The 26,467-nt window shown below is 28.1% G+C and overlaps 1 protein-coding gene across 2 annotated transcripts in view; it reads right to left on the minus strand.

Annotated features, from left to right (window-relative positions):
* LOC117178071 (POU domain, class 2, transcription factor 2-like) overlaps positions 1–26,467 on the minus strand; it is a 254,301-nt gene that overhangs the window by 198,721 nt on the left and 29,113 nt on the right. For both annotated transcript variants that reach the window (XM_033369299.1, XM_033369298.1), the window contains exon 2: positions 988–1,020. In XM_033369299.1, the coding sequence (XP_033225190.1) occupies positions 988–1,020 (33 nt within the window). The remainder of the gene's footprint in view (positions 1–987; positions 1,021–26,467) is intronic.

Below are 26,467 nucleotides of genomic sequence, written 5' to 3' on the forward strand. Positions count from 1 at the left end.
CTGCACCATATATCTAGTCGGGAGTGGTGCTGACTGAAAACGGATGATTTGGAGCGATTCGCGCGCCATTTGTTGGTCATTCTAAGGACTTATTGAACTACCTTCGTACGTTTCCTGATGACAAATCTCAACAAAGTTCGCGAATTTCGCAAAAGATGGCTTTTGGTTCAAAGGCTTTTTTTTGGGTTGAAAATTGTACTCTTATATTTTTAATTCAGAGTTTATTTCGTTTGGTTAAAAATTCAACTATTCTGTTAAAAATTGATCCTCTTGAGCATTCTTCTTTTTTAAAGCATGTCTTTTGAATCTTGAATCACACTAATGCAATTCGCAGAATGGTTTCAATCTGCTAATTTGATTTAAAATTTGATTGTCAACAAATTTTGCCAGGTCATGAAGATAATTTAAATCTTTTTCCGAGAAGTAATAAAATTAAATATTCATTTTGAACACCCAATTAAGTACAAAGTTAGTATTACTGAAGTGAATATAAAGCAAGGCGCAAATGCGACATTTGGCTATCGCGAAATGTGAATCCAGTCATGCTTCCTAGTTTCTCAATAGAGCAGTTCTCCAAGATAATGGACAAATTATTAAACCTCAGTCATTCGTGGAAGTCAAGATTGAGAATTTCCTATGCATAAAGCTTTGAACGAGATATTCTTGCATTTTATTGCAGAATCGTAAAAAGGAAAAGAGAAACTGGAAGAACAAAAGGAATGGATCGATTCTAGAGTCCATATTCCTCCTGAGGCATTAAATATAAAAAATCGATCTCAAAACTAAATCTCTTCGATATTAATAAAATTATGATTAGATTTATTTATGATGCTACTGAAAAAATCTTGAATCAAAGGAAATTCGTTTCTTTGATTTCATTTGATTTCATTGAATTATATTTATTTGTTTGCAGTGATTATTGTTTCTTCAGTTTAAGCATTTTAGAATTGTATATTAATTTACTGTATGTTAGTAATATAGACTCACCATAAGATCGTTCCACCGACGGATCACATGAATCTGCAACAAAAAAAAAATCGTTTGATTAAAACTATTAAATCATTTCTTCCTGGTTTTGCATTACATAAATGTCTTATAAATAGTCTCGCGAACTCTCGTTTTGTGTTTGTGGCTGTTAATTCTTCTTAATGATGCATGCAAAAAGTGATTAAGCGGTTATGACACGTGCCATAAATCACGATTATGAGTCACTACACAGAAAGGATAGGAAAGTCTTATTATCATCAGGCAAATTTTATTTTTTTTACCTCTTAATTCATTTGGGGCATATTTTATTTTTATGTGAATCAATTCAGAAAATCCTCTAATGAGAATTTTAATATTCTAATTTTGTTATTAAAGTTAGGCTTTTTTAAAAGATTCAGAGGAACTTGGGAAAATTTCAAAGATTTCAGGGGATTTTAAAAGATTTTAAAAAGTTTAATCGAATTTCAGAACATTTTTAAGTTTTCAAAAATTGTGAAGATATTTCATAAGATATTACAAATTTCAAGATATTTCGCGGGATTTTAAAGCGTTCAAATTGATTTGCAGGTATTCTACCAGACTTCGCACTTTTATAGGATTTCCGCTGACGTCAAAGATTTAAAAAATTGCCATGGATTTTTAAGGATTTTAAAGATTTTAGGGATTTGAAATTTAGATTTTAAATTTGAAGAGATTTGAGAAATTTCAAGGGATTATAAGAAAATGTTTTCATTTGAAGTAATCAAAACTGAACTACAAATTGAAGCAATTAAAATGGAATTTTTGAATTTTAATCTTCTATGATTGAAGTTCAACAGTTTTTTCATTCAAAATTTTTTTTTTCGAACGCTCAATAATTTACACGTATAAATTGGAGGTTTTAAACACTTATTATTTTAAAAGATATTATTTTCTTTGCTCTCAGTTGAAGAATCAATTAATAAATTTGTAAATTTTACAAAATTATATCATTCTGCAAATTAAAAATTCATTCAATTGAAAAATGGAGCGATGACATTTTTTTTCTTAAACTAAATGTTTTTAATATTAAAAACTGAAGCAATTAATCTAATTTTAGCGTTAATTATGTATCACAATTTAACACTTTCACTTAGAAATACATTTTTTCAAATATTATAATTATAGACATAATATATAACACAAATATTAAATTATAACTTTTAAATTCTAAATTTATGAAAATGATAACAAAATCTGAAAATAAAGATCAATTACATTATAAAATATTCGATACTCCGAATTTCCAAAACTAAATAACTAAAAAATTGTTTTAATAATAAATAAAATAATATTGAAAATAACAAACTATTTTATCGAATGAAAGTATTTTATTTCAGGAATTTTCAATTGTCCGAAATTTTCAGTCGTCCCTAAATATTTATCTGTTTTAGCAAAACTTAATTGCATTTTATTTAAAGCTTAAAGCTTTTTCGACTTAAAATTCAACTGCTTAGTTACAAGTTGAACTACTTTGTTCAAATTTCATTATTCTAATAAAAGTCTTATCACTTTAGTTGAAAATCAATATCTTTGTTTGAAAATGTAACTATTTTGTTGAAAATTGGTTTGTTTTGTTCAAAATTAATTTTTCTTTGTGACTGAAAGTTCCGCTATTCCATTTTTGATTCAAAATGTATCTTCTTCAGTTGAAAATTGAACTATTGGGCTTTTATGGAAAATCCATATATTTGGCTAAAAATTCCTTTTTTTTTTGTCCTGTAAATTCAAATTTTTGAAAATTTGCCTTTTGAGGTAGAACTGAACTGTTTTTGATTTTAAATTAAAATCTTTTTTTAGTTTAATTATTAACTTTTACTTTTTTATGGAAAATTCAACTTTTTTGGTTTAAAACTCAACTAATCGGTTGACCGTACAACTTTTTTTTGAAAATAGATTTTTTCGCTGAAGAATCATAATTTTCGTTGAAAATTTATCCCTTTGGCTAAAAATACAACTATTTTAATTATTCAATTTTTAAGTTTAACTTTGTAAAATGGTAAATTATAAACATCCTCAGAACCATCTTGTACAATTAATTGTTGTTAATTTTTAATGCTGGAACTACAGTACAATTTGAAACATCACGTAATATTTAAAATTAATTAAATGAAAACATTCTTTATCAAAAATTTTCAACTTAAAAACAAAAGAATTAAAACCCCGGTTGAAATCAAACTTATTATAAATTGCACTATATAATGTGATACCATGTTTGTAATATTTTTAGTAATTGGATAGATTTTCTTTGAAAAAATTTATGAAATAAAATGTCAAAAGATAAATATATTGTCCTGTTCCAGAGGTAGCCTTAAAATTGGATACGGAAAATTTCCCTACAGTGGATAATGCAACCTATACTGGATAATCATTGATTAAAAATACTTATATATCCCAAATAACTAATAAAATTTAATAAACAGTTAAGACATTATGATTATTCTTAAATTAAAATTAATCATTTTTCTTTTATTTGCATTCCTGATTAAATATTATCCACTGTACGTATGTTTTCTCCATTTATATAATACCCTAAATTTCTTTTCCTACAATTATAAATGACGTAAAAAAATGTTTTTCTTAAAAAAGTTCTCCTTCGCCTGTCTTTATGAAAAAGGATTCTTCTTACGATCTCTGTAGTAGATTAAGGGAGAAGCACCCGAACGGCAATCGGAAGTTCTGTGGTTCGAATCCCAACGGAGTGAAGGAGATCTTTACCAAAAACATGTATTAAAAAATTTTTTAATTTACAACTCCATCTAGTCTAAAAAGACGTTACGAGTTTCTGTCATTCTCTGATTATAATACAGATTCTTTATGAATTAGGTTTTAGAAGGGATTGAAATACTGAAGTAATGATTTGAATTTCATTTGAAGGCCAGATTGATTGATGCAAAGTGATGTACAACGATCTTTGTAATGATTACGTTCTTCGAGTGCGAGTTTGATAGAATGGAAAAGTATCCAAGTGTCCACATCTTGAACAGTATGGCAAGATATCCAAAACCTGCTTGCAACGAGATCGACTCGCACCTAGTAATGTCTCACTTAAAAGGATCAAGCGGCTCTAATAGAAGCACAGGTAGGTCATCAAGTGTCATAAATGCTCGGTCGGGCCATCAGCAGCACCCAGCGTGCTAATAGCCTCATTAGATATTAATGCTCAGGAGCGTATTCATGATTAACTTCGCGCTACCCTCCAACAGAGAAATATCATTACAGAGGTGATAAAAACATCTCAGCTGAAGATTCTCCTAATGCGGCAACTTTTTTTATCATCTTATTATTCTATCTCTACTGTCGAGATTGACTACTCCCATCAAAATAGTTATTTGATGCTTTTCAACCCAACTCTCTTCCTTCACTAAACCTTGTCAGTTATTAACTTCCAAGTTCTTTATTGCACAAAAATTATCAATTTTATTTATTTTTTTAATGTCAGAACTTTAATTAAATCAGTTTAAGGTTTAATCACTTTAAGTAAAAAACTCGAATGAACGTATGTTTACTTTCATACTGAAGATAAGGAAAACATATCGGTGAAATAGGAGAATGATTTCTTTTGAGTAGAATTATTATAGATACCATACTGAATTCAATAAGAAATGCATTAAATTTATTTGATTTCAAGTAGAATTTTATTTCATTTTCAACAAAATAGTTGAAGTTTTGATGAAAAGGTTTGATTTTTTACAAAAATTTATGAATTTTCAACCCGAAATGACAAATTAAAAAAAAAAGAGCTTTTAAGTTAAAAGTTTTAGAAAAAAGTTGACTTTTAAACCCGAATAGATGAATTTTATATCAAAAACTTTTAATTAGGAAAGATCAACTTTTAAACAAATAATTGAATTTTTAACAAACAAACAAAAATAATATTTTTTAACCAAGCAATTGCATTTCAAACCAAATAGTTGATCTTTCAAGCCTCCTTAAGCAAAAAAATGACTTCTTAATCAAATAAGGTAAATGTCCCAATTTGGGCGAATGTAAGGATTTGTTTGGCGTATTTTGCTTGTAAAAGTATTTTAAATCGTATGAATCGATAAAAGTTCCTAATACTGCACAGTTTGAACATTTTTCATTAATACTTTGTCTGATTATCGATATAAACTAACAATTTTTACTGAATAATAAAGAATATTTCATGCTTTACCGATGAAACTATTTGGGCGAATGAATTTTTCCTCTCACCCAGTTTGGGCGAATCAAATGTCCCAATTTGGGCGAATGACGCTATGTTATATTTCCTACAGTAGATGAATATAGTCATTAATAAAAACTGACTCCCAATTTAATTTGTCACTAGGAATTTCACAATTTTCACGTGCAAATTTATCAGCGTAATAAATCACGTAATTAAAAGAAAAAGAATATTTTTCTCATTTGCATTTTTAAATTTGCTATCTTATTGTCGTTGTAATCGTTTCCCACACATTTTTATCAATTATTCAGGTATGTTAAGCTGGCACAACACTATCAAGGTATAGGGATGTAACCGATTTCATAATTTATGGCTCATTTAGGGCTAATTTGGGCTCGTGGTCCCAAATTTTGGAGTCTTTTATTTTTTGTAAAAAACAATGTTTGCACTAGCTTCACGTTAAGCTGGCCGAACATTGCTGTAAAACGTGCTAAAAATCTTTTCACAGAAAATTCACCTTATACAATAGTTTATGGCTCATTTAGGCCTCTGGGAATATGATAATGAAAAATGAAAAAAAAAATTGTTCAGACAATTTTTGTTTAAACAATTCTAATAAAAATAAAGTTAACAGTTTTATTCCATTACCCTATGTTAAGGCTTACTCAGGGCTCCATAAATATGATATTTGAATGAAACAAAAATTTGTTTAAACAATTATTGTATAATCAAATTTGCCAAAAAAAATATTTCTTTTCTCTTCTCTTGCATAAGTTCAGGCTCATTTAAGGCTCCTGAAAAATCGTCGACCGAAGGTTGTGCGATATTTCCTAAACCCTTTTTTTTTGTTATATATGGTGTTGTGCCATCATAACGTTATAACAAAACAATAAACAATCCATAAAACCCCTTTTTACTCCACGCATAAATTAGGGCTCATTCAGGACTAATTTAGGCACGTAGTCCTAAATTTTGGGCTCTAGTATTTTTTGTAAAAAATAGTATTTGCAATAGCTTAACAATAAGTCGGTTCAAGACTGCTGTAAAACGTAATAAAAATGATTTTACTGAAAATTCACCTTATTGAATAGTTTAGGGCTCGTGTATGGCGCTGGGAATATGATAATTAAAAATTAAAAAGAAAAGTTTAAACAATTATTGTTTAAACAAATTTGCCAAAACAAAATATTTTCTTCTCTTTTCTCTTGCATAATTTAAGGCTTATTTAAGGTTGCTAAAAAATCATGACCGAAGGTCGCGCGATATTTCCTTGTCTTTTTTTTCTTGTTATATATGTTGTTGTGTCACCTTAACGTTATAAAAAATACGTGAAGAAAATCATAAAACCCATTTTTAAACCTCGCATAATTTAGGGCTCACTGAAGACTAATTTGGGCCCGTAGTCCCAAATTTCCAGAGCCCTAAATGAGCACTAAACTATTCTATACAGTGAATATTCAGTAAAATCATTTTTATAACGTTTTATAGCAGTCTTGAACCATTTTATGGTTAAGCTATTACAAATACTATTTTTTACAAAAAAATACTAGAGCCCAAAATTGAGGACTACGGGCCCAAATTATTCCTCAGTGAGCCCTAAATTATGCGAGGAGTAAAAATGGGTTTTATGGTTTTCTTCATGAAAATTATGCAAGAGAAAAGAAAAGAAAAATTTTTTGTTGGCAAATTTGTTTAAACGATTATTGTTTAAATAATGTAATGTTCCATTCAAGTATCATATTTATGGAGCCCTAAGTGAGCCTTAACATAGGGTAAAATGAATAAAATTGTTTACTTTATTTTTACTAGAGTTGTTTAAACAAAAATTGTTTAAACAATTTTTTTCATTTTTCATTATCATATTACCGGAGCCCTAAATTATTGCATAAGGTGAATTTTCCGTGAAATGATTTTCCCGTATTAAAGCAGAAGGAAATATCCGAATTATCAATTAGTTTATATTATATTGAAGAACACATTCGTCAAGCTTAGGATTAATACTTACTTTTCAATCAAAATATTCGCGCCACACAAATTTTGGAGCACTGTTGAAACGAAAAACTACGCAGCCTATCAACTTGCGAACTAACAAGCCGAGAGTAATGTTATGCTCGATCTGCCACAGATGGCGACACGCGTTACTATATAACGTTTAAAAAACATGAATACGTAATAAAATGACTATAAATCATACAACAAAAATATCTTAAATCAATTCTAGAATGTGAATAAACTATTACTAGTGTCGTACACTTTAAGATTATCACCGATTTACCTACAGTATGTGAGCATTCGCACAAACTGGGTCACTCCCCCAAAATGGGACATTTACCTTAGTGGAATATTCAACATCAAAAAATTATTTTTATATAAGCGGTAGCATTCACAAACAAAAAGTTGAGTTTTTAAGCAAAAAATATGAACTTAAAACAAAATAGTTGACCATTCGGCCAAATTGTAGACTTTTTGACAAAATAGATGAACTTTCAAGCCAGAATAAGACATTTTTAAGAAAAATATTGAATTCGCAACAAAAAATTTAACAAGAAATTTAACAAAATAGGTATCATCAAACAAAAAAAATATAGCTCTCTACTACCATGCAAAATGAATTTTAAATCCAAAAGAATTTCCAAAAAAGCAGTTACACTTTTCCCCCAAAAAAATGAATTTGAGAACATAGTTAAATTTTCAAATAAAATAATTTAATTCTCAACAAAAAAGCTGAATTTTTAACAAAATAATTAAATCTTTAACAAAATAGTTGGATTTTTAACTAAACATAATTGATTAAAAAGTAGTTAATTAAAAAGAAATTAATTATTTAATTAATTAAATAATTTAATTTGAATTAAAACAACGATTAAGCTAAAAAAAAGATGCACTTTCAAAGAAATAGTTGAATTTTAAAACTAAAACGACATATATTAAAGAAATCGTTCGATTATCAACCCTAAAAGTTGAATTTTAAATTTAAAAATTTCATTTTAACCAAGAAGGATTAATTTTCTTTTCAAAGAAAGGTAATGTTTAACGAAACAGTCATATTTTGTTTCAAATAAGATAAAATTTTGATAAAATAAATGTATTTTTAACAGAATAATTAAATTTTTACCAAAATAGTTGGATTTTTAACAAAAACCTGAATTTTCAACATTCAAAATTGAATTTTCAACCAAAAAGAATAATGTCCATCAAAACAAGAATATCCAATAAAAAATATAAAATTTTAAACAAAACTTGAATTTTCACTAAAAAAAGATTAGTTTTCCACACAAAAATGGAATTGTTAAAACTTTAGTTGAAAACTAAATTGCCAACAAAAATCGAATTTTTAACTAGTTGAATTCAACCAAAAAACTGACTTTTTACAAAATATATTTAAATTCCCAGCTAGGAAAAGTAGCTTTCAAGAAAACAGTTTCATTTTCTCCTAAAAAATACAAATTTCCAACGAAATAGCTGAATTTTTTAATTTGTACAGGATACCTTTTCAATGAAAAGTAGAATAGTTGGATTTTCAATAAAAAAATTAATATTCAATTTCAAAAAATGGATTTTCAACAGAATCTTTAAATGTTTAACAAAAGAAGTGAATCTTAGAAAAATGAATTTTTGACAAAATAGTTAAAATTCTAACAAATTAGTTGAATTTTCATCCGAAAAAGACGAATATTTAACAAAATAGTTTGATTTCAACCAAAAATGATGAATTTTTAACAAAACAGATTAATTTTCCACCACAAAGTTTAATTTTTAACCAAAAAGGATGAATTTTCCACCAAAAGCCGAATTTTCAATAAAATACAAGAAGATTCTACTAATTAATTTAATTGTTAAATAGAAAAGATCAATTTTCAAATAAAAATGGCATAGTTGCTTTCACAGTCAAAAAAATGAACTCAAAAACAAGCAGGAATTTTTAGCAAAATAGTTCAGTTTTCAACCAAAGAAATGAATCGCTTACTAAAAAAGTTAATTTTCGAAAAAGTAGTATTAATTGATATTTCAACAACGAAATATTTTCATTTAAATAAAAAAAGTACAGTTCAACCAAAAATAATAATTTTTCAACAAAATATTGCAGATAAATCCTCAAAAATATTTTGATTTTCTCTGTGGGTTATTATTGGTTTTGCATTTGAGCGAGAAAACGCGAAAGTATCTTGAAAATAAGGAAAACTGAGGAATTATTAAAGAAAGGGTAAATATGAGAATAGGGAAATAGGGGAAGAAGCATGAAGTCTATAATAAAGAGTCTAATTTAATGTCCATCAATAATCTCTTAAACTTTATATGATAATAAAATCAAAATTTTCTCGAAAAATAAGAAATCTTCCCCAAAATCAAGCTTCACCGAATAATATATCATTCGTACAGTACAGATTGATCGTAGTCTGGTAGATTTCTGCATATTATTTCCTCCTTTCAAGTGGCTTCGCTGATGAAGGCTGAAGCCTTTTTTCACGAATGTTGAATATTTTAGGATTTTGGTGAATAGATTTCGCAAAAAAAAAAGGTTGGAGATCGAAGGGATGATTAGGTTCGTCTACAAAACGTTCGAATATCTTGCCTGTCGTGACGAAATTGTCAAAAGAGGAGGGCGGAAAACACGCTGAGGACTTGACGATAGGGAGAATGGACTTATCTGCGTCAATCGCGATCGATCAATCTTAAGACGTTGTATTTTAATATTTTCCGTGAACTGACAGTAGCCTCCACGAATTCTAATGGGCCCGAGAAGGGCCAACTCGAGGTGGCAACGATAAATATTAAACAACTTTCCATGCACCTGCCACGAGCAAGTTTTATGCAGGACAGAGTCGAGTCAGAGGGTCTTGTGAGAGGAAGATGACTGAATCTTAATTAGCGAGGCGTGACAAGTGTTTACAGATTCATCCATCTACTTGGTGAGTGGGAGGAGACCTTCTGGACCTGAGGAATCGACACCTTGTCGATGGCGTCCATAAAGAACTTCAAAATTTCATCAGAGAGAATTTTCTCCTTTTTATGGTCAACATACAATTTTTTCTCGAAGAGAGTTCGTACAAAATTTGTTCTTTTGCTCTTTTGGCTTAAAAATTAAACTATTTGAAACTTTTTTTGAAGATATTTAAGAATTATTTGTTAACAAATCATCTTCTGTGGCTGAAGGTTCGTAATTTTGAATTGGATATCCAACTATTTTCATAGAATGTTCAACTTTTAATCAACTTTTACATTAAAATTGACTAAATTTGAATGAGATTAATATCAAATTTAAAATCCTATTTAACGTCCAATAATCAAGTTAATGTGAAGAATTTCTGAAAATAAAACCAAGAATCCAAGGACAAAATGTGGACAACCACTATAAAATGTTCCTATTACAGTTTGAAAAAAATGTCCTAAAGAAGAAAAGAAAAAAATTATTTTTTTGGACAACAAATAAAAAAGAGGAAACAAAAATAAGAAGGTAACCAACCAAATCATTTTCCTTCTCTTTTTATTTACTTGTCTTTTTAATTTTCATTATAATCAAAATACAGTAAAAAAAACACTCAGAAAAAATAATCACCAACGTTTTGGCACTCATATAGCACCCTTTTCAAGGCAACAAACATTTGAGCAGCTAACAGCAACGAAACCGCGATGCTCTCTCCCTCACTTGATATTTAGGTTTTAGGAAGAGAGCATCGTGGTTTCGTTGCTGTTCCTGCCTGCTAAAATTGTTCCTTGACCTGATGAGGGTGCTGAATGAGTGCTGAAACGTTGGTGATTATTTTTCACAAATGTTTTGTGATTGTGATTTGATAAAAATAAAAAGACGAAAGAAATAAAAAAGCGAATGAATGGGATTTGATTGCCTTCTCATTTTTATATTTTATAAAAAAAAAAATTTTTTTCTTTCATTTTAGGAAATTTTTTTATCTTTTTTCAAATTGCAAATAGAAACATGTCTAAACGTTGTACAAATTTGGACCTTGGATTCTGGGTTTTATTTTCAGGCATTCCACACATTAACTTTTACATTTTTGTTTAAGGATTTATTTATTTTTTTGGGTTAAATATTCAACTGCTTGGTAGAACGTTGAACTTATTTGTTAAAAATTACTATTATTGTTTTAATGAGATTCATAATTTTAGTTAAAAATTCATATATTTGGATCAATATTGAACTATTTATTAGAAATTTGATATTAAAAAATGGAAAAGGGGTTAGAAAAGAGGTAAGAGTTATATAAACTTCCGTCACCACAGAAAGTACGATTTTTTTTGGACTGAAAATGTAACTAGTACATTTTTGGTTGAAAATTGATCAATTTTTCTTGTTTTTAGGGTGAAAATACAATTTTTTTTTTTAATTTTTAGAAAACTTGTTATTTTGTAATTTTGGCTTGAAAATTCAACTTTTTAGTAGAAGATTAAAATATTGAGTTAAAAACTAATATTTTTTGTGCAAAAAAGATTCAAAAAGAATTATGTTAAAAAATAATTTTTTGTTTCAAATTCGTTATTTTTAATTAAAAATCCAACTACTTCGTTAGAAATTTCAAGTTCTAATCAATTATTATATTATTCGTTAAGGAATCCTCTTTTTTGTGCTCAAACTTCATCTAATTCTAAGAATTATTTTTTTTTTTTTCAGTATTCATAATTTCTGTTAGAAATTCACATATTTTGATCAATATTGAGCAACTGGGAAAATTCGAGATTCAAAACTGGTTGCGCATTAATTTTTTTAAACTCAAAAAGGCTTGGCTTGAAAATTAAACTGTATGGCAAACGATTAAGCTATTTAGTAAAAATTTATTTTCTTATTTGTTTGAAAATAATGGCTTGAAAATTAAACTGCTTTGTCAAAAATTAATTTCTTAAGATTTAAGAATTATTTTGTTTAAAAAAAAACATATTTTTTGGTTGAAAATACGTCATTTTTAATGGAAATCCAACTATTTCGAAAGCAATTTCAACTATTTGATGACCCATTATATTTTTCTCAAACAATTTATGAATTTTAACTTAAAAATTGAACTACTTGGTTCAAAGTGGAACTACTTTGTTAAGAAATTTTTTATTAAGATTCATAATTTTATCATTTCAAATTTTATTTGACCGTCACGTTACTTTCAGTGAAAAATTATATCAAACGAGGACTGCTGGATAAGTGAAATTAAATTAATACTGTACTTAATCAAACTTGAAGTGAAATTTGAAAGTGGAATTTCGCTTCTTCATATCATGACATGCTTTGAATTATAACGATGTGATGCTCGCTTTTTGTCCGTAAAATTTTTTTGATACTTTTCAATACAAATACTGTAATTTCAAAAAAATTAGTTGAAAAAAAAGAATTTCCCCATTTTTCTTGAAAACAACAAAACATACAAATAATGTTAGGGAAAAAATTTGCACATCTGAAAAATGTCTACAACAATAATTGTTTTCAATGGGAAAAGTCTTAAAAAAAGTCGCTACTTTGTTATTTTTCAATGATTTTTTTTCTTAATGAATTGACAGAATCAGAATGTCAAGGATAAGATAAAAATCAAATTGACCAATGTTCAACAAAACAATTGCATTTTCGACCAAAAAAGAAGACTTTTTAACAAAATACATATATTTTCAACAAAATAGTCTAATTTTTCACGAAAAAAAGATGAAACTTTAAATAGATAACCTATCAACAAAAAGATAAATTCTTGACGAAAAATTCATTAGTTGATATTTCAACAAAAAAAAAAAAAGAATTTTAAGCAACACAGTTGAAATTTTAAAAAATAAATGAATTTTCATGAACATAAATGAATTTTCTACAAAATAGTAAAATTTTTAGATACAATGGTTGAATTTTCAATCTGCAAACATGAATTCCGAATAAAAATACATGATGTACCAAATCCAGGACACAAAAAAATTAACAAATGGAAATTACACTCAGAAAAATGTTTGTTAAATTATTTTAGATTTTGTTTTGTAACAAGTTTTTTCTTTAAAATGGGGTCAAACAAACATTTTAGTGAGTCTAGATTTCTAACTACCTCCTTTCTGACTCACAAGAGACGAAATTTTATTTTTAACCTTTAAACATTGACGTGCGGTCTCACAGACCGCACCATGTTTCTGATATGTGAGTCCCTCCATCTATGCCTTCTTATTCGTGCTTTTGCCGAGATGGGTGGTCAACGTGTGGTCTTGACTGTAATTAACGAGTAATATTAATTAAAAGCTCATACTCATTCTGTAAGACCGCACGTCCATGGTACTGTTTCAATACTATTTTTCTGTTCCAATGTATTTCAAGCTAATTAAAATGCAAGATGACACACACAAATAACCTTAAGCTTGATGAAAAATTAGCATGCAAGTATGGACGTGCGGTCTTTTAGACCGCACCACACTTCTGATACGATTGTCCCTCTCCCCACATGTGTAATGGATTATTAATAATAAAAGTTAATACAATTAATTAATTTCCTACTTATTCGAAATACCCTTCATATACAGTGAAACTTTTCTGTAGCGCCGATTTTGGGGCTGACGGTGGGTGGGAACTAACTCATTATAGCCTGCTCCGCTTTTTTGTTCGCACCTGAGTGTTCACCTGAGTGACCACCGCAGGTCCTGCGCAATCCGCGCAGCTCCTGTTACATCTACCTGCTGCGCGGCGTTAATTCTCAAAAAGGCTATTGAAGGGATGGCTATTGAAGGGTTTCACTGTATCTAAAAATTGAGCCAGAGACGCAGATGCCCATTTTTTTTTCTCAATTGCTATCACATTTTACTTTCTATTGCATAATTACGTACTTTTGAAAGCATAGGATTCATTAAATTGAAACAGCGGTCTGTCAGACTGAGGTTCATGTTGGTGCAAAAATTAAATCACGTCCATCACAAAGGTTAAATTCCGTGCTATGAGAGGAGATAAGTGAAATAATTTGAAAACAATTTAGTAGATATTCCCAGGTAATAAACGTCGCGGAATATCGTATGACTGATCTATCATCTCAGGAAATTAATAAACAGTAAAACACTCGATAACGATGGCGTGTCTGGACTGTGCCGTATTTACGAAGGTTGTTAGAGCCACGCTAAATATCCTTAAGGCGGTTCATAGGCAGCTCGGTATGGAGAAATGGAGATTACCCAGAGAGAGAGAGAGAGAGAGAGAGAAAGAGGGGGAGCGAGAGCGAGAGAGGGAATAAATATACGGAGACGCATGGATGATTAACAACCGGTCGACGATTTCTGCGGGGCCGCGAGTGTAATCGATTAATTTACGATATCGTACGCGGCTGGCGTTGAACAGCCATTGTTTGTTGATAATTACAGCGGTACATCTGATCGGCCGCGAGCGGGCCGAAATCGGCCACTCGTTCCGATTCGGAGATCGGACGACCGCCCGCGGATAAGTTTCTTATTGGAGTGATTTGAATGTTCATTCTTTAACGTGGAATCGATGACCCGTCAAAAACAAGAGCGATACTTTGTTATGAAGCTAAGTACTGTCATTTAAACTTCATATTTGATCACACGATATGATACAGTACGCATCAGTGCTCCCAACGAGGACCCAGAGCAGTACTGCGCATGCGCGAAAAATAATTTCACGCATGCGCAGTACATCGGGCTATCGTTACAGGCAATGGTAATACACCTCTCGGCAATCGGGCGATTGGAAGTCAATGTTCTGCTCTTGTTCTCGTGTCGAGAAATAATATGTAAACAAGTGATCAGCTTTTAATGAGACTTCTTTCATTATTTATATTTTATAGAGACTTTGTTATTACTAAGAGTTAGTTGTTACTTAATTTATGTTTTTAATTGTTTGAGCTCTAAATCTTAGACCTTGAAACCAAATCCATCAACTGTTTTATAATAGGTGAAACCAGTACGAAATGGATACCAGTAAGAGCTGAATAATGAGGAAAACTGTTGAACCGAATTGAAGACTATTTGAGACCTAGTTTTTTCTTATTGAAAATACCAATTTTTAAGTATGAATCTGATGCTAAAAACATAACTTAAAATTATTAAAAAGGTGTGAATCTTCTTTGAAAGGTATAAAATATAATAATTTTTTTAATTGAAAGTATCAATTCCGACGAACAAGACTAGCATAATTAAAAATTGTTGAAATATTCTGAACGATTTTCAAATTATTTTTTTTGTTTGAAAATATAAAGTTTCCATGCAAAACGTCAAAGTATTTAAAAATTATGGAAAATAAAAAACCTTCTTCAAAATCTTATGATTTTTTAATACATATTTCAATGTTCAAAGTAAAACACTCACGAGTCAAAATTTCTGAAGCTTATAAATTTTATTATTTTAAACAAAAATAATTGGATTCAAATTTACTGATTTTTATTGGTAAATCTTCTTTGAAAAGTAATGATTTGTGTTTAAAAGATCCGATTGTTTATGGAAACAACTTTAACATAACCTAAACGGTTAAAAAATTACCAATTTTGTTTGAAATATATAAGTTAATATACCGATTTTTAATTGAAAAACGCGAACGCAGCCTATAATTTTTAAAATTATGAACCTTTAAAATTCTTGTGTGTGCTGAAACGCTAAAAAAAAGAAAAATTTGAAATTTTGAAAAACGTGTATAATATTTTAAATAGTTTATTAGATCATTTAATTTGTTTTGACTTGTGCGTTGCTTTTTTTTAAATTGACAATAAAAAGATCCAATAGCGGTTTGAATCTGTCTTATTTTTTTTTAATTGACCGCACACGGAAAAAAATTGTCCACAAAGAAGTCACGAATATGTATCCAGGTCTCGGATTAAAAAAATGATATATTGAATCTTATTCCTCTATAAGAATATGATTCAATATTGTCGACCGATTTCGTACATTTTTAACTACAGTTTGAATTTTCTACGATCAATTCCTAAAAATTGCTGGCTTGAATTTAAAATAAAAATTTCATTTGTGCAATTTAATTTGTACAATTTAGAAATTCGCAACTCTGCGGATTCGAACCCCGGAAAGACTGCTGACTCGCCAGAGAGTGCGTAAGCACTCGCAGCCGTCGTTTACGGACAGATTTGTTTAATTTTAGAACCAAAATAATATTTTTATCATGAAATAACCTCGTTATTTATTTCAAGTTCTGAATAATTTAAAATCCAGTGGGGAATCATAAAATAGTGTCAATTCTAGAAAGCAGAATAGATTTTTTGTCTCGATCTTCTCTGTGGATTCTGAAAAAGCGTTTTCACATTTATTGGTTTTCCTAGAATGACTCGAGAATCAGGTCCATTTTCTGTTGATTTTTAAATGATAGTAATTTATAATACATCTCTAGTGGGACGATGCAATAATTCTTGAATTTTTCTATGGTCTACTGGTTCTGGCCTATCACTTGAGCGAGTAGGCAGCTAGGTACGCGACATAAAGGAAGACAATAAGCAGCAATATAAATGCAGGACGCTTATACTCGGGTGCCGCAAAAGAGAGTCAAGAGATCTTGGCTTTTACGATTCATTAATCCAGTCGCGAGTGACTTTCGCTTAATAACTCGGTCGGTCGGTCTATCTCGGACTCTGTTACCAAGATTTCTTGGATGGCCCTGACTAAAGTTCTATGGAAAAGAGCAGTAACTAAACCAGGCCTGTCCAGCAAGTAGAAATTTACTCAAAGTCCAGATGGTGTATTTCTTCCACCCTTTTTGATCTGCTCATTCATGAGAGCTCAGTTGGTTGCTCCCGTGAAGTAGAATGAGAATTGGAGAGTGGAGGAGGTGGAAAATTCACATCTGGGATTTGAGTCGTCTGAACGCAAATTCCTGGAAACTCTCCTCACTGGACAGGCCTGGACTGCACAATCAGTAAACTTGTTTTTCGATTTTTCTCAGTTACTGTTTTTTTTCCCCCGTAGAAATGTTAAATGCAACGTGAAAAAATTAAAATGTAAGGATTATAAGATATTTATAAAACTGTTCATTGTAGCTAATCAAAAATATGTCTCTCATAATTAGATACTTGAAAAATCATACAAGAATTGGTTAAATAGTAAAAATTTCTCAATCTGTAAACAGAATCATTTTGAATTGCACCTTTTAAATTTAAAGTTCAAAAAATGTTTCAATTAATCAAAAATAATATCAAAACATTTTTTTTGTAAATGCTTAAAGTTAAAGAATATTTCATTAAAATTTTTCCAAAGTGAACATTTAAAAATTTGAAGCAGATTGATCTTGCAGATTGAACATCGTTAAACTACTATATTTCATTTAAAAAATTGAATTTAATAGAGTGCAATATTTTAAAATCCTTTTCCAAAAAAGTGGTATTCATGAGATCTCGCAAAGAGTTTGATAATCTATTAATAAAGATTACAAATCTTCTTCAGCATAATTTTGTTATTCAAAATTTCAAAATAAGTAATTTGGTTTCATGATGAAATTTATTTTTAAATGTTTCAGAACATTATTGATAAATGAGAAAGTTTTATTTTTAATCATTTTTTAAATATTGGGAAACATTTCTGTTCTTAGCACTTTGCTACCACACTATACCTAAAATGTAAGATACGTGTATAACTTTTTTTCCCTAAATCAAAAATACAAATTTAAAAACGTGTCGTAAAATAATCTAAAAAGATATTTATAAATTTTAGACGTTTTGAAGAGATTACAAATATTTTTAAACTTTAAAAGATTTCTGAAAATTTATAAAATATTTTGAAATCCTTTAGCACTTCGAAAAGTCCTAAATATCCCTAAATCTCCTTGATTGAAGACGTAAATATTTGAATGAAATTTCGTCTTTCTTGGCAGAGAATTACAATTTTTGGTTTAAAATTAATTTTTTGGTTGAAAATTAATCGGTTTTGGTTGAGTATTCAATTATTTTATTTAAAATTTTCTCTTTTCGATAAATTTCCCTTTTTTTTAGCTAAAATTATTTTCTTATTGAATTATCAACTATTACATTTTCCGTTCATAATTGATTTTTTTGGTTGAAATTTATCTCTTTGGTAGTAAATGTAATAATATTTCGTTGAATATTAGCTTTCTGGTGAAAAATACTCTTGTTAGTGAAAGAAATAATTATATAATAAAAATTCATTTATTCTGATTTGACATATCTAAAACCTCCGAAATTTTTTATTTTTTATTTTCTCAATAATCTTAGGAAAGTCATATTCATACACCCTTACAAACAAACAAAATAAAACAAAAATGAATGTTTCTTCATAATTTTTATTTTATGTAAAAAATGAGTATTCCTTTCAAATTGAAAAACTACACGCGCTTGTAAAGCGCGCCATAAATGATGCTAGATTTAGTTAAAAAATCTATGTAGTCAACTTTTAAAAATGACTGCAATTTTTCCAAAGAATAAACCCTAAATTTAGCAGAAATAAATATTAATATCCGTTATTCGCCTTAGTATACAAAAACATATGTTTTAATTAAAATTAAAGTTCCAAAATGACCACTGATCATATTTTATGTTCTGAAAAAATTGGATAAAATTTTAATAATAATTCAAAAATGGGTATTAATTTAATTAATATCATTAATTAAACAATAATCGTTGTCTACCTTTTTCTACATTTTTATTATATTCTGTTTATATAAGCATTCCTGATTGAAAAAGATCGAATTTCAATACATTGGATTTAGATTATTGGATTTATTGTGTTTTTTTTCTCAATAATTTTCAATAATTTATTGCTATTCATTGTAATTAAAACTAATTATGAAATAATTTTGGAATTTTTTCTTCTAATGATTCGGAGATATAGATCCAACATCTTTTCTGTGTCTAGACTTTACGGAAGCCGCAAAGATGAGTCACTTTGTGTTGTGAGAGGATGTAGGATGGAAGATGAGATTTAATATATGCGCTTTGGCGAGAAAGAGAAAGGCGGAGAGAGGAAGAGAGAAAAACAATAAATAAAAAAAGAGAGAGAAGAAGAAGGAAAAGAGGGAGAAGAATTACTCTGGAAGGTAAGTAATGGGAGAAGGAGAGAGCAAGCAAGAGCAAGATAGAAATTCGAGATGAGGTCTCGGTAGTAAAGTCAACGGTTACCGCCCCAACAAAAAAGTTAAATTGCTCGAAATAAAGAGTTACGTACGCAAAGAAGTCAATGGTAGCAATTTTACATTTCCTATGCACATAAATTTCCAGATAAAAAAATCATTGATTTACTTTATTATTTATTTTTAAAGTCTACAAACAAGATGGAAATACATTAAAAATTCTCTTACTAGACTAACTTTTGAATCATTCAAAACTGACTGATTTGAAGCCAATTTTGACTAATTTAAATAATTTGGTGAAAAAAGTCAAAATTCACTCTTTAAGTAAGTCAAAAGTCATTTTTTATATCAATCCATTTGACTCACTGATGAAATAAGTCATTTTAAATTGTCGAGTCTGTCGCATTTTAATTACAAAGGTAAATTTTCAACAACAATAAAAAATAATAATTTAAAAAAAAATGATTAAATTTTTAACCCTTTAAAAAAAAAGGAATTCTTAATAAAGTAGTTTAACTTTCAACCAAAAAATGTTAAATTTTAAACTAAACGAAAGTGATTTCCAACAAAATTAAATTCAAACAAAGTAGTTAAACTTTTAACCAACCAGATTATTTTTCAACTCAAATGACGAATCATTAACAGCAACGAAAAATGAATTATTATAAAACTAGTTCAACCAAGGAGTTGAACTTTCACTAAAAAAAATATAAATTTTCTTCCAAATAGATTATTTTTTAACCAAAAATTCGAATTTTTTACAAAAAAATTTTATTTTCACGAATAAAATGAATGTTTAATAAAGCAGTTACATTTGTTACAAAACATAGGAATTTTTAACTGAAATGATAAATCAATAAAAAAATGCATTATTAACAAAGCTAACAAAGCTACCCTTTTCAAAGTAAAAAAGATTAATATTATAATAAAAAGATGAAACTTCAAGAAAATATATGAATTTTTAACACAAAAAAAATTAGTTTTAAACTGAAGAAGATTAATTTTCAACAAAACAGATGAATTTTCAACTAAAATGATACATTATTAACAAAAAGAATGAATTTTTAATAAAGGAATTAAACTTTTAACCAAGTATGTATCGTTTTTTTAAATATTAATTTTTCGCCGAAAGAATTAATATTCTACCAAAAAAGATGAACTTTTAGAAAATTAAATGGAATTTCAGACCAAAAAGTTTACTTTTAAACTAAAAAAGATTAAATTTGAACCAAAGAGATGAACTTCCAATTTAAATCATAAATTATTAATCAAAATGATGAACTTTTATTAAAGAATTTCAACTTTCAACCTACTCTAGTTTAATTTTAAAAAATCATTTTGTTACAAATAGGATTAATTTTCTACTAAAAAAGTTGAGTTTTTAACGTAACACACATAAATCTGCTACCAATTTTTTTAACCCAAATGGAATAGTTACATGTTAACTTAATAATATTAATTCTCACTTAAAAAAATATTAAATTTTGTTTTTAAAATAAATTTTCAACAAATTTTAAATTTTAAACTTTCAACCTAAAGAATTTTTATTTTTAAACAAAGAAACAGTTGAATTCAACCGAATAGATGGATTTCAAACCATGAAGATTTTTTGCCTACAAATTAAAATAAATTTATTTAATCAGTTACGTCCACTGACCAAATCAGTAACTTTGAATATCCTAGCCAAAATAATTTAAAATTACGCAATCAGTAACGTTTTCTAATTAAGTTATTTTGACTGAAAACCAGTTATTTTAATTGACTGATTGATTCAGTCCAAAATATTGACTTATTCATCTGTTAAAACGACTGTTATGTCGGTGTACATTCTTTAAACGTTTATCGAAAGCATGCTTGATTAATTTAATCAGTCAAATTTTTACTAATTGACATTTTGAGTGTAAACTCTTGTTTGCGGTTCTTATGCGGAGTGTTTCCTTTGCAAAAAATAAAATTTGCATATTTACTTATTATTTCACAAAAAAATTCTTTTCGAGTTACAAGTCAAGAATGCTCATCTCGAGACGCGATGGTGCCTAATAAGCAAAATACTTGTGTTTTGAACTAAGTATACTATGCGATCGTGCACATTTCCATCTCAGATTCCTACGGCCTGAAAACGAAATTAAAATAGCCAACGGATGCAAATTACTCTTGGCTCCTATAATACCAGATATTCTCGGTAAAATTAAGCATGCAGGGAAATTAGTGAATAATTTGTTGTTGAAATGCTTGGCAAAATGAAAATTAGAAATTTTATTTTACAAGTAAAGCATCTAGAATATAAATTCTTCACACTCGTTTTCCTATTCCTTTCATTACCCTTTTTCAAGAAACTTTTGGTTTTTCTCGTTTTTTCAATGGGACACAAAGTAAATTAGTAGAAACCAATAACAAATTCGAATTATTTTTCGTTAAAAGTTATTTCTTTTTAATTCAAAAGTCTACTATTATAATTTTAGTTTAGAATTCACAATTGAACTATTTTTTTTGAAATTAGTTGGGTTTAGTTGAAACTTTAACTAATCTATTTTGAGAGAACAATGATTTTTTTGATTGAAAATGCAACTATTACATTTTGCATTCAGATCTTTTTTGGTTAAAAGTTTAATAACAAATTTAGCTATTCAATTTCTAGTTGAAAATAGATTTTTTTATAATTCTAAAAATTTGGTTCAAAATATCATTTTGTTAAAAATTCACTTTATTATCTACAGATCCATCCCGATAATTAAAAATTTAACTATTTTTTTTTGAAAATTTGTTTTTTTCTTCAGATTAAATTTTTTAACTTAAAATTTTACTACTTTTCGTTTGGTTGAAAATTAAAACTTTTTGTAGAAAATTTCTCTTTTTTGGCTAAAAAATTCTAATGTTTCGTAAAAAATTAATCTTTTTGGGTTAAAGTTTTTATTATTTTCGTAGAAAAATCAACTGTTTGGTGAAAAATGAACATTTTGTTAAAAATAAATGTTTTTCGGTGGAAAATGCATCTCTCTTAGTAGAAACTTGATATTTTTTGTTTAAAGATGCAACTGATTTTAAATTAAATTTTGGTTAACCATTCAACTTTTTTTGTTAAAAATTCCTTTTTTTTTGGGTTAAAGTCCCATTTTTTGGTTTGAAATAAAAATAATTTTTGGATAAAATATTTTAAAATTACATTTTTCGTTGAGAATTTATATTTTTTATTGAAAATTCAACTAGTGGGTTGAAAATTTAATTATTTTGCTGCAAATTTAACTGTTTCGTTGAACATTTTTTTTATAGAAAATTTAATTCTTCTTTGTTTTAAATAAAATTCAACTATCTTCTGAAAAAGTGGTCTTTTTCGTTAAAAATGGGACTATTTGGTTGAAAAATGAACTGCTCCGTTAAAAATTAATTATAAAAAAAATTCAATTATTTGGATGACGCTTTATCTTTCTGGGTTTAAATGTTAACTGATTTGGGAAACATATGACTTTTTAGCATGAAAACTTTCCTCTTTTGAATTGAAAATCCATCTTTTCTATATTGAAAATTTAACTATTTCGTTAAAGCCACCTTTTTTGGTAAAAAATTTCTTAGCTGGAAATTAACTTTTTGGTTAAAAATCCAACTGTCTTCTGAACGTTCATGTTTCTGGCATGCGAATTTATATATATATATTTTTTTAAGTTCAATCAGTTTATTGAAAATTCAACTATTTGGTTGAAACTTCACCTTTATAAATTTAAAAGTCAATTTTTTCGAAAAAATTTAACTTTTTAGCTTGAAAACTTAACTCTTTTGTTATAAATTCATCTTCTTGGATAAAAACATTCATATTTTCTGGATTAAAAATTCTTTTTTGTTGTTCTTGGTTGAAAAATGATCTCTTTTGCTTAAAAGTTCGACTGTTTGGTTGAAATTGTAACTTCTTGGTTAAAAATGCAATTTTTTGGTTTGTAATTAAAAACCATGTAATTAAAAGAATTTATTCCCCTATTTTCCCCCTATTTTCGTGAAAAACCGCCCTATTTTCCCTGGTCTGAGTTCTTTTGTTTCGCAATAACGCTCCGACACAGATAGCTGATTATTCTCGCTAGCAATCATCCCAAATGAAGAGGTTTACAAAGTCATCACGTAAGATCCATCCTCTATAACCTAATCCCATTCACTAAACAGATTTAAAAATTATAATTGAGGTCTAAAAATAAATGATTATAAATACAGGCGAAGGTGGTTTGAGAATATAACAAAGGAGGAAATAATTAAATTACAAAAACGTTAAAACAATCCTTGAAAGATTCGATAGTAAATATTAGAATAGAAAAGGATTGATCCGAAGCCAATTACTGAACGTTACACGTCCTAGAGTCAAGAAAAAAAAGTGGTGTACGCGTGAGAGTCCGTTTGAGAGTTGCAACTTGCGACATAACGCGAAACCAGAGTGGAATAAATTACGACTTTACGAGAGCGACATTTGAATTGGCCGGATCCCTATACATAAATTAACAGGGCCGTATTCATAATAATTGACACCCATGATTTAAAAGCGAAAACTGCAATTAATCATATTTATTGCTATTAATTTCGCCAAGTAAAAAATTTTCAAAATCATCATAGTTTGTGAAATCAAAGTCTTCCCAATAATTTTGAAAGACGTCTAAAATTTTGAGTTAATTGGATTAAAAAATGTCATAAAATTTGAGATTGTGCACTCAAAATTTGAATCAGCAATAAGTCACTGATTATTAGTCAATTTTCACTGATTAAAATAATGCGTATTCGACGAATGGAAAATCAATCAAAAGTGACTTTTTAAATTCATCAATTTGAGTAACTGATCAAATCAGTCCTTCTAAATGACCAAGTCCGCTGAATTCTCATTTAAGAAGGTCAATTTTTAAGCAAAAAGGGAATAATTACAATTTTAATAAACAGCATTAATTTTCGAAATAAAAAACTAATTTTCAGCAAATTAGTTAAATGATGAATCTTTAAGAAAAACTTAATTTTTAATAAAGTAATTCAAGTTTCATCCAATTAGTGGACTTGTCAATAAAAAAGTTTTATTTTAAACTGAAAAATTGCTTTTCAAAGAAAAGAAAGAGTTTAAAACAGATCATTTAATTTTCAACCAAGCAGATCAACTTTCGACTAAAATGACTTAGGAATAACAAAAAGAATGAATTTTTAACAAACCAGTTCAACTTTTCACTAAATCGTTTAATTTTTTAGAAAAAAAATTTTCTCCAAAGTGATTAATTTTCAACCAAAAAAGTTGAATTTGAAACTCAAAAAGAAGATTTTTAAAAAAAGCAATGATTTTTAAACACTGTAGTTTAATTTTCAACCAAACAAATAAATTTTTAACTAAAATGATAATTCTTCAACAGAATGAATCTTCACAAAGTAAATGCATTTATAACAAAGCAGTTCAAACAAGTGGTCAAATTAACAATTAAAAAAGATGACTTCATAATTTTCAAAAAAATTTTGTTTAAAATTCATGTTTTTTTGTTTGTTTATAATTGACTTCTTCTAGTGAAAATTTAACCATTCTATTTTTGGTTAAAAATTGATCTTTTTAAGTTACAAATTCAAGTATTTGGTTAAAAATTGATGTATTTTGTTAAAAATCCCTCTTGGTCCAAAATTATTATTATTTTTTGAAATTGAAACTACTTGTTTGAAAGTAAACTGCCTGGTTGAAATGAATTCTTTTGTGTAATGATTCATTACTTGAGTTTTATGGAAAATTGATCTATTTGTTGGAAAATCAGTTGTTATTTTTAATTGCATTTTTTAGTTGAATATTCAATTTTTTCATTGCAAATTCATGTATTTTGACGAAACATCGTCTTTTTGGTGTAAACTAAACCTTCATGGCGAAAAGTTAATTTTCTTAATTCATCTATGTACTTGATTTAAAGTTGAAATGTTTGATCAAAAATTCATGCTTTTGGGTAACGATTTCTCGTTTTAGTTGCACATTCATCTGTTTGGTTGGAAATTTTTCTTAAAACCTGGATTTTTTGGTTAAAAATTAAACTGTTTTTTTTTAATCGTGTTTTGTTGAAAATGAACCTTATTACTTAAAATTCAAATTTTTGTTAAAAAAATGTTGACTTATAGTGCATATTACTTTGGCAATAAATATTAACATAAATATTCCATTCTGATTTATCCTCCCCCCCCCCCCTAACCCTTATTTTTCCACTCTCACTGTATTTCCTGCGATGACAGATGATTTTTGCCTGACAAATTTTCGCTGTCATAAACAACTATATTCAGAACTGGAAACACAACAGAAGGGAATATTGTTCGGAAGATATGCGTGGGTGAATTTTCCTTTTCTACCCTTGTGTGCTGGATATTTTCGTTAAATCCCCTCACCCTATTCTGCATAAGCATCGAACACAATACGACCTCAAATCAATTCAACGATATTCATTCGTCTACCATACTCCACCCTTTCTCTCTGCTAGCCAAAATGCAAATGTTGATGCATATTTCCTCCGCAGTTGTATAAATAAGTGCTAAGAATATGAAGAAAATCGTATAGAAAATATGGAAAATAGTAGAAAAGTGGAAAAAATTAATATACAGGATTTGGATCGACTTGGGGGCTTCAACAATCACATTATTTTTATAGATACTGAAATAATAAATACAATGAAAATACTTTTACATTTCTTTAACAAAAATTAAACTTTTCAAATTGGATTATTCTCAAATGAGCGGAGTTTATCATTTATATTAATTTTTTAATTCAGCCAAACAGATTAATTTGCAAGCAAAAAAGTGTAATTTGGAACTAAAAACAAATTGCTTTAAAAAAAGCAATGATTCTCAAACATAGTAATTAAATTTTTAACCAAACAGATGAATGTTCAAATAAAATAATAAATCTTCAACAAAAAGAATGAATTTTTGACAAACCTGTTCAACTTTTTACCAAGTAGTTAAATGTAAACAAAAAATTCCGACAAGAAGATTAATTTTATACCAAAAAGACGATGTAATATAAAACGATTATGAATAAAAAATACTGTTACATAGTTACAATACATACATAGTTGAACTTTTAATCAAACCAGTTGAATTTTTAACCAAATAGTTTAATTTTGTACCTACAAACATGAATTTTTAAATAAAAAAGATAACTTTTGTTAAACAGAACCTTAAACAGAATGTTAAACAGAACAATTGCATTATCAATTAATTATTAAAATATTCAAAATAGGAACACCATTTTTTTAGAAGACAGTTGAATTAAATAAATTTTGATTTCCAACAAAGAAAGATGAATTTTCAACCAAAATGATTATTTTTTTAACATCGAAAAAATTTGCAATCCATAA

Source organism: Belonocnema kinseyi, chromosome 8 (assembly GCF_010883055.1).
Source record: "Belonocnema kinseyi isolate 2016_QV_RU_SX_M_011 chromosome 8, B_treatae_v1, whole genome shotgun sequence".
NCBI lineage: Eukaryota > Metazoa > Arthropoda > Insecta > Hymenoptera > Cynipidae > Belonocnema > Belonocnema kinseyi.